Source organism: Mus caroli, chromosome 19 (genome assembly GCF_900094665.2).
Source record: "Mus caroli chromosome 19, CAROLI_EIJ_v1.1, whole genome shotgun sequence".
Lineage (NCBI taxonomy): Eukaryota > Metazoa > Chordata > Mammalia > Rodentia > Muridae > Mus > Mus caroli.
Window position 1 is genome coordinate 9,275,172 of NC_034588.1, and position 9,364 is coordinate 9,284,535.

At 47.5% G+C, this 9,364-nt stretch overlaps 1 protein-coding gene and 1 long non-coding RNA gene across 6 annotated transcripts in view; one reads left to right on the plus strand and one right to left on the minus strand.

The window, feature by feature from the left end:
- Positions 1-7,562, minus strand: part of Stx3 (syntaxin 3) — a 43,595-nt gene extending 36,033 nt beyond the window's left edge. For 3 of the 4 annotated variants that reach the window (XM_021151484.1, XM_021151486.1, XM_021151483.2), the window contains exon 1: positions 6,863-7,562. In XM_021151484.1, coding sequence (XP_021007143.1) covers positions 6,863-6,892 — 30 coding nt within the window. In that variant the 5' untranslated portion in view covers positions 6,893-7,562. The remainder of the gene's footprint in view (positions 1-6,862) is intronic. The other variant, XM_029472575.1, reaches the window with a different exon arrangement.
- LOC110285380 lies at positions 1,094-4,444 on the plus strand. 2 transcript variants are annotated; one of them, XR_003835563.1, is made up of 5 exons: positions 1,094-1,194; positions 1,357-1,526; positions 2,125-2,192; positions 3,471-3,546; positions 4,192-4,444. It is a non-coding gene; the product is annotated as an uncharacterized LOC110285380 (long non-coding RNA). The 2 variants fall into 2 exon arrangements; XR_002377050.1 differs by lacking the exon at positions 4,192-4,444 and having other exon boundaries at positions 3,471-3,730.
- Positions 7,563-9,364: the final 1,802 nt, after the last annotated feature.

Sequence of the window (9,364 nt, forward strand, 5' to 3'; positions counted from 1 at the left end):
GACTGGAGGCCCCCAAGGAATTTAGAGGTCAGGTGGGATGGAGAGTGGGGACATCCATGTGGAGACAGGGGGGTAAGGAGGAGTGGGGGATGTGAAACAGTCTGAGGGTGGATGGGGGGGGGCAGATAAAAATAGAGTGTAAAAAAATAAATTTTAAAAAAAAGGAAATTACCTTGTTTAAAAAAGTAAGCAAAACTGATGCTATATCACGCTTCCCTAACCCAGACAGCTGGCATACCCAGACAGTACATGCTCTACTAATCTCTTTAGGCAGTAGCTGTACTTCACTCAGGCTTCACAAACACTGGGAAATGTTGCCATAGAAACAGCCAAAGGCCACAAAGCAGAGTGACCTAACAGGAAAGACAGTGGTGGGAAAAAGCTGAAGTGGGGCTGTGCATAAAGCAGGCTAGAGATAAAGTTGGTCTGGGACTACAAAATCTGCAGGTAGCTGAATTCATCAACAGCATTAACTCAGTTCACCTACTGAATGGCTTGGAACTCAGCTTTCTACCCTCCAATGGGTAAGACCTGCAAACTAATACAATAATAATACTATATTAGCTATATGGCTGTATTTTTTCAACAGAAAAAAGAATCTGTGGAGTCAGGGAATGCGGGGTTAATGGATTTAGCTGGGAAGCTTTCCCATGGCGATGACACTAGAGCCCAGCATCAGGGGTTGAGAAGGATTTTACCAGAGAGAAAATGAAGTAGCTGGGTTTTCACTTAGGTATCCATATGTTTGTCTGTCATTGTCTTTCTGATCAAAGACAGCCTCTGTGACTTCTTGAACTGGATTTTTTTTTTTTTTTTTTTTTTGGTTTTTCGAGACAGGGTTTCTCTGTATAGCCCTGGCTGTCCTGGAACTCACTTTGTAGACCAGGCTGGTTTCGAACTCAGAAATCCGCCTGCCTCTGCCTCCCAAGTGCTGGGATTAAAGGCATGCACCACCACGCCTGGCTTGAACTGGAATTTTAATAAAGGGAAGAGCCTTGGAATTCATCCACCTTGGGGGTGCACCAGTGACTTTTGACTTCATTAACAAAGTTATGGATTCCCTGAGTAAATGTTCTACTCCAATCAGGTAAAGCTTCACCAACCAGAAAATGGAACAAGAAATGCCAATCATAAATGAATAAGGGATGTGTAAGAGCCAAGCTGATGCAGACCGGCAGGCAGAGAACATATAATGTATGACTACCATGCAGAATACTGGGTACTGGGGCCCCAAGGACTTATTGCTTGTGGGGGAGGGAAGAGATACACAGTACAGTGGGGGTGGTCAGATACAGTGTAGGAAGATGACTCAAAAGGCAAAACATGCATGTTCATTCTTGAACCCATCACTTCCAGGCTAAGAATGCATGTCAGTCAAATCCAAGCCTCACATGCCTCGCCTGTAAGAGGGGAATGACCTACACCACCACCTCATCTTGTAAAATGGAGATGACTGGAGAGAAGGTGAAGTCCTGGACAAAAGCAATCTGCTCAATAAGTGATGCTTGCTATAGTTCACATGACAAGTACGTGAGTCACCATTCTTACTTAAACAGCCGATATGGAATACAAAGTGTAATTCATTAAGAAGCCAGTGAAGCTGGGTGCAGTGGCGCATGATTAACTCTAGCGCTTGGAAGGCAAAGGCAGGCAGAGTTCGAGGCCAGCCTGTTCTACACAGTGAGTTCCAGGACAGCCACAACTAAAATGTGAGACCCTGTCTTGAAAAAAATGAAAAAGAAGTTAGCAGAAGGTGGTTTCAAACCCTCTCTGTAGTAATGATTTTTTTTAAAAAGCAGCACTAACTTACTTAGTTGCAAAATAACACACAGCAGCGGGACTGGATAAAGAGTATCCTAGGATGCAGTTAGGGAGTGACTGTGGGTGAAGAATGAGCCTGGGGAGTGGGGCAGGGGCAACAATGGTCGGAAGGAAACAGTAGTAGGAGAGAGGACAGCATGGACCAGCTCCTGCCAGTGTCCTAACCTCCCCCAAGCTCACAGGAATAAAAATAACGTTAATCCCCTTCTCTGGTCCAAGCATTTCTCTCTGGCCTCCCGCTGATGGGCCTATAATCCCCACTCAATCCCTATCAATCTCATCTCTGCTTCTGTCTACGCACAGCCAAACATCCCTCCCAGGAAATGAATCCTCCCAGGCATAGAGAGGAGCCGAGGAAGGAATCCAGACAGGTGAGAAAACCTATTACTGAAAAGAGACAAAATCGCAACAAAGGGCAGTTTGGTATACTAAGATTCCTTATGACCCAAGGCACCTGGCACTGGGTGGGACTGGGCAAGCACTTAAGCTTAAACGCCCCTTATTTCTGACAGGATTACCACAGAGCTTTGTTCCTCAGAGACCCTTAACTTCCTGTGGGGAAGGACATGTGCAGGCTGTTAGGTAGCAGCAAGACCAAGACAGGCAGAGCAAAAGCCCAAGCCTAGGCTGCAGAGTTAACTGACTCATTACTGTTCGTTCCCTAATGGTCTTGGACTTAGAAGGTCGAATACATTCAAGTCACTTCAGTTTTGCTTGGTAGGTCTGTAGGGAGGCCTCTAAAGTCTTACTATACATCACTGGCTGCTCTGTTTTCATTATGAGGTTTTACCTCATTTCTCTTTCCATGAAATATATGTTTTCCCTATCTGACCTATTCTTTAAAATAAGGAGTTTGTACAGTAATTCTGTCAAACCTCATATGCAGCAAGATACATACAGTTCTAAAAGTTCTGAATTATGATGGCTAGGATATAGTGTGAACACACACAAGCTCCTTTTGATGTTCCAATGCATGTTTTTATGTTCTTAATGCTTTGTTTCACCAATGGGAGAAAAAGTGAGAAAACCTAAGATCCATGTGTTCTTCCAAATAAATTCTATTTGCATTTGAAGATACCAGATTCAAAGAGAAATTTCCACTCAAAAACTACTGCTGGAAATGGCACCGCAGACTTATCTCCTATCTCCCAGTCCAAAGGGTCTTCCTGTGGTTGCTTCTATCCCAAGAATTACACATCATGTGGTCCAGTCCTCTGTTCTTTCTACCCTACTGTGAACCTCCTAAACTCTAGAGACAAGTGTTGCTCACTAACACATCCCAGCATCTCAGCAGGGCCTGGTATACAATAGGCAGTTAGTAAATGTTTACTGAGTAAAATCAGGACCACACAAAAGGTTCCTGGGTCAGGAATTGCCCAGCAGATTCAAGGTTCAGTTACTGGGAGGTGTGTGAGAAAAGCAGGAGGGCGGGGTGCAGTCACTGCACATTCCCAGCAAACTCCTAGATAAACAAGAAAACGCTGACGGCAGCCCCTCAGGAGATGAGCTAAGCCAGGTCCTGTGACCACAGCCTTAGAACCATATGTGGTTTAGGGTGGACATTGCTCCCGGGGAGTTAAGTGTGGCCAGTTCACATGGACTGACTGTAGTAGATGACCATCACAGATTATCTCATTTCACCTGCACAGAGACCCTGAGGGGAAGACTGCTGATCACCTTGACAGGTGTGACTCTGAGGCACCAATCCTTGTGGACTGCAGAACAGTAAGACAAATAATACCAATTAGCATCTCACAGAACCATACACTCCTGGGGTTCATGGAGGCCTTCAATCTCCTATACTTCATCTTCCCTCTCTCAAGAGATGCTCAAATTCCTACAGAGATCAACACCTCAAAAGTCTCCTTGCCTACCTCTCATGGTAGAGGAGTCTATTCAGCCTGTCCAATCCTTGAGCAGCTAAGTACATTTGTAAAAAAAAAAAAAAAAAAAAATACTTTCTTAAAGATTTCTGATTTCTACCCCATGTCTTCCCCTCCTGTCCACTCACAGTGAAACTTACCTCAAGCACATGACACAGCCCCCAGCTATCTGAAGACAGCTATCACCCTCTCTCCCCTGGGTTTAGAAAGACATTGCATAGGCTTCTCGATGGGAAATGTATTGCACACAGGTTAGCAAATCTTTTCTTTGTAGATAACAGGAGTGAGAGACAGATCATACCCTATCTTGTTACCAAAGAAAAAGGTGGTCCCAGGGTGGTCGCTGGGGTAAAGGGCGGTGTAGAGGAAGGGGGTGACACAACACAGCATGGTTGGTAAGGCACAGATACCTCAACGTCCTTCACAGAAACCATTAATACTGGCAGAAGCACAGTTTGAGACCAACGGAGTTTTCTATTTTACAAAGGCAGCATCAAGGAGCTTGGAGGCGAGTGTACCTACTACTGATGCTTTGCTACATGGTCATGCTGTCAGACTGCCTTCTAAGTATTTATGTTCATGGCTACAGATTAGGGCTGCCCTCAACCTTAATCAGAGGACCTTCTATGGACAATGGGCAGCAGCCCACGCAAAGACTCCTAACTACTCAGTGTTGAAAATGAGCGGCAGTTCGGTGTTCAGCCCTAGATGGGATATTTATGCTATTACCATCCAGACTCCTGAGCTATGGTGAAGAGAAGGCAGAAAGAACTGAAGAGCCAGAGGATGGGAAAAGCGCTGTGAGATGCTGTCTTCTGGACACAACATGGCTGGAGCACACAGAAGTTGTGATTGCCGGCACAAAATCTAACTACTTGACATTCCTTCACAGATTGAGGGCTCATGAGGCTCCCTCTACCCCTAGGTGAGGAGCCATTGGCAGTCGCCGGCTTCTAGGGAAAGGGGGAATCATTTTTCTTCCTTCTGGAGTGTGTCCCCTTAGCAGGCTACCCATGCTCTGGTAGACAGCCCCATACTGATTTGCATGCAGGCATCCTTTACTGGACTCAGTTGATTATGTAAAATTTTTAAAGAGAAAAGTAAAGAGAAGACATGAAGGTACAAGACTGTTAGGTGTACCGGAGGTTATCTGAGGATAGTGGAGGGAGGATTTGGGTCAGTTATCAAGATACATTGTATCCGTGAATGAAATTGTCAATAAATAAGTTAAGAATAATCAAGAAGAAGCAGTGGTGGAGGCAGCAGCAGCACAGAGGTGAAGTTGCAAAAGGATCCCAGCTATTAAGTGTCGAGGCCTCAATTAGAGAAGCCCTTGAACCTCAACCCCATCCTAGTTGCATCGCACTGCTCCAAAAGGACAGCGACCTCCCCGTGGTTTTAGAACACTACTATAATATAGCACCGGCTAGCACCTCACTTGCATTAGCTCTGTTTTAGAGGCTAACCCTGAAGGGCTGAGAGGCAAAGGAACTTGTTCCAGTTCCCTAGAAAAATACCTTATTCTTGGAACTCAAAGCTCACTTAGGATTACTTTGTTGACAACCAACTACTGAAAAGAGCCAGGGAGTATCTTAGTCTCGAAACAGATTCCCTGACTAAGTAAAGGGGGCAGCCTCTGACTGCTGGTCAGCTCTGAACTCTTTTTGACAAGGGGCATCCCTGCCATCCAGAGTTGAGCTCCACCAGGTTTCCCCACCTACAAAAGAGCCCCAAGTAAAGTTTGCCCTTCAGTTAACCAGGATGCCTTGAGGCTCAAATGTGAAAAAGCAACTTTGGGGCAGAGGCTGGCTCCCACAATAAGCAACTGTCTCTTCCTTCTCTCATTTCTCCATCTCCCAAACATATTCTACAGCCCAGGACCCAGAGCATGCAAACCGGGTGAGGAAGATCTCATCCCTGCAAGGGAGGAGAGAGTAAAACAATTACAATACCAACGCACTGTCACTAACATTTCTATTTCAAAACAAAAAAGCAAAAAACATTAAGTTACTAGCATAAGTCCTAGGCGCCATACAAAGGGCTCTCCTGCAGCTCACTTGCTTTTAGCTTGCTTACCTACTCATTTTACAGATAACAAAACTTAAGCTTGGAGTTTAAAGGGGAACCAGTAAGCAGTAGGGCCAGGACAAAGCCCCAGTGCTAATGCAGACTAATACTTCCCTACTGTAAGGAGCTCATTAATCGCCTGGGAAGACTCGGGGAGACCTTCACCAGGTCTAGTCTGAGGCCTGAGCTGATGCATTTCTAGGCTAGCTAGGAGACAGACTCCACTGTGAGTTTCCAGGGCTGCACTGTTATATCCCACTAAGTGGCAGCCTGTATCACCGGGTGGGTTCCTAAAGTTTCACACTCGCCCTGCTCCATAGAATGTACTCAGTAACTTACTAAATGAATCTATACCTCAAAAAAATTGATGCTTCAGCACTTCCGTATATCAATCCCATTATGTCATTCAACCTTCATAAAAGACCTATAAGGAAGGAAGATTCTCCCTTGACCGACAAGGAAATATTCTCAAAAGAGTAAGTGATCTAAGCTTTTCGGCTTTTGGGCGGCAGACGACCACAGCTGTCTCCGGGGGTACAAGACAAAATAATTACAGACCACTGAATGGGAAGAGGGGTGCCATCTCAGCACCTAACAGGCTCACCGCTCCGGAAGTAACCCGGAACTCTCAACTACTCCGGGGATGGAGTAGCCCTGCACGGTGCTCCAGGAGGGAAATAGAAAGGAAGAGGAGGCCGGTTTGGGGCACAGTGCCAGGCGGCAGAAGACAGCTGGTGAGGTGAGCCCCCTGACTTCTCCATTAGCCCCGCTGATTTCAAGTCCCCGAGTGGGTCCAGCTGTGGAGGAACCCTGTCCAGCTTTGGGGGAGAAGGGGTAAGAGGGTTACGGGCGTCCAGGGAAATCGCAGCTAGGTGATGAATCACCGAGCACATGACCCTGCAGGGGAGGGGAGGGTGCAAAGCTCCGCGGGATGAGGCGGGGGCTTGGGGTGGGGGGAGGCCTAGGGCGCAGAGCACCCCTGCGGCCTGGGTTAGGGGAACTAGGAGAAGCCCCTCTCCCACGCCACTTCTCCTGAAGACCGATCCCCGCAGCTCCGGGCCCGCCTGATCCCCCAAGCGCCGCGGACTCACGGCCTTCAGCTGCTCCAGCCGGTCCTTCATCCTGGCCCAGGTGAGGGCGGCGGGCGCCTTGTCTCAGGTGAGCGCGTCCCAAGTGAGCGGCCTGGAGCGGCGGCGGGTGCCGGCCGGGGCGAGAGAGCTGCTAGCGCGGGCGGAGGCGGGCGGCGGCCGCTCTCGAGGAGGAGCGTCCGAGGCCACCGAGGTCCGCCGCGCCGCCCCCTCCGGCCCCCGCCGGCGCCGCGCTCCAAATCCGGCTACGAGACCGCGCCGGCTCAGGGCTCGCCCGCCCCTGGGCCCGCCCCATACCTGGGCCGCTCCCGGAGCTCCTGCTTAAAGGGCCAGCGCGCTCCAGCGCCGGAAGCATTCGGGGCACACCTTCCTATGCCCCTCGAAAGGCAGAGAAAGAAAGGGGAGGGGGGTGTCTGTCTGGCTTCGATTCCGTATTTTCCGCACTGTTCTTATTGTCCAGCCCTCTGCGGACTCCTCAGGTTGAAGACAAGCTGGTTCCTGCTCCCTTTGATGAGGGAAAACGTTCCGATGATGCTCAAGAGATATTCCGCCTTAAAGAAGGGACCTGTTGGGTATAGAATCTGTGCGGTCCGGGCTCAGAGACTTGTTCCCGTAGGGCATAACTGCAGATGAGATGCCCTGGATGGGGCTGCGGCGAGGAATTTGGGGATTATGATGCTAGTGGCTTTGGGGCCTCTCGAAGACGTGTAGGCGGTTCAGTCACCTTTTACTAACAATTTGAATAACTTAAGGAAATCTAGAAGACTCCGTTTCCATAGCTATATAAATCAGAGACTGCTTAGCAATTTGCTGCGAAGTCTGTACGAGAAAAGAAGCAACTGACTTGTAACTACCGGGCAGGGTTGTAGGATAAAGACGTTTGTTTGATTTGGAAAACTTAAGCCCACCTCTCTCCTCCTTGCTGTCAAGGGCCCTGGGATTTGAAGAATTTTTAGAAAAGTGCGGTTCCTCTCACTGCCCTTTCTCTTCAACGGTGCCCCTATTCCCTTTCTTTCCCCTCCCCTCCCCTCCCCTCCCCTCCCCTCCGTATTTGATTTGGGGATAACAAATGGCGTATCGACCAGAGTAGTGGTCAACAATTGGCGCTAGTGAAGACTTGGTCCCAAGGCTATAGATACGAATTATAACCGGACTTTACCCTCTGCTATGTGCACGCTCCTACTGACTTCCTCCGCTGCCATAAAGGTAGTCAATTAAGGCAGGGCTTGAGCTTTTAGAGCCAACTATGCGGTTCTCAACTCTAATCCTCTTTCTGACCTCCGGCTCCTGTGCTGACGCTGCCTAGCGAGGATGCGAACGTTTCCACGCCCCCTGGTGGTCGTAAACCCTACGGCTAGGGCTTGAACACCCCCACCCCACCCCAGCAAACACTTGGAACACCTTCCACCACTGAGCTCATTCTCTAGCATCAGCCCTTAGGTTTTCTCCTTTCAGACAGAATCTCCCTAAATTGCCCAGGCAAGCTTTGAACTTGCCATTCTCCTGTTTCAACCTCTCCAGTAAGAGGGGTTACAGTGAAAAACTCTCGAAGTGTAGACATCTGAAATCTGGACAGAAGTGAGGAAGGAGGATGGATTCATTTCGAAGCAAGAACAAAGGATTCCAGTTAAGGCGTGATTGATTTTAGGCTGCAAAAATGGCCCTGCAGTAAAGAACACTGACTGGAGGACCTGGGTTCAATTCCCAGCATCCACATGGTGACACAGAGTTCCAGAGGATGCAACGCCCTCTTCTGGGCTCTGCAGAGGTTGCACACATGTGGTGTACAGACGTAATGCAGGCAAAAACATTCATACAAGTAAAAAAATTGTAAAGTCCCAGGAAACTATTTTAAAGGATATAATTGATTTCAACAGGGAAAAAATGTGACTCTCATGCAAATATAAAATGAATATATTTGGGGTTGGGGATTTAGCTCAGTGGTAGGGGGCTTGCCTAGCAAGCGCAAGGCCCCTGGGTTCGGTCCTCAGCTCTGGAAAAAAAAAAGACAAAATGAATATATTTAATGTTTTAGCTTATTAATGAAGCAACCAGTAAGAGGTTAAACTCATTAAGAGCCACAGACAAACAGCAGGAAGGCTGGCATGAATAGGTTACTTGATGCAAAACTAGCTCTGGAGATGGTAGAAGAAACCGTGCTTCTCCTGTACACTAAGTCCTTTAAATCTCCATGAATAGAAGCACTTTGGTTACTACGGATTGTCTCTAATTTACACAGCTGGACAGTAGCTGTAAGACAATGAAAGTCACAGACTATTATAGAATCAGAAAGGTGCATTAGAGAAGGCCACCATAGGATACATAGCATGGAAGAGCTTTTTTGTTAGTGGCCACTGGTCATTTTAATTTGCTCAGTTTTTCTGTATACTCCCAAGGTAGTACCTTCCATGACTGAATGGTACCAGCTCTGTTAAAAAGTTATTATACAGAACAAGTTTTCTTCCCCATTACTTTTTTTTTTTTTTTTTTTTTTTTTTGGTTTTT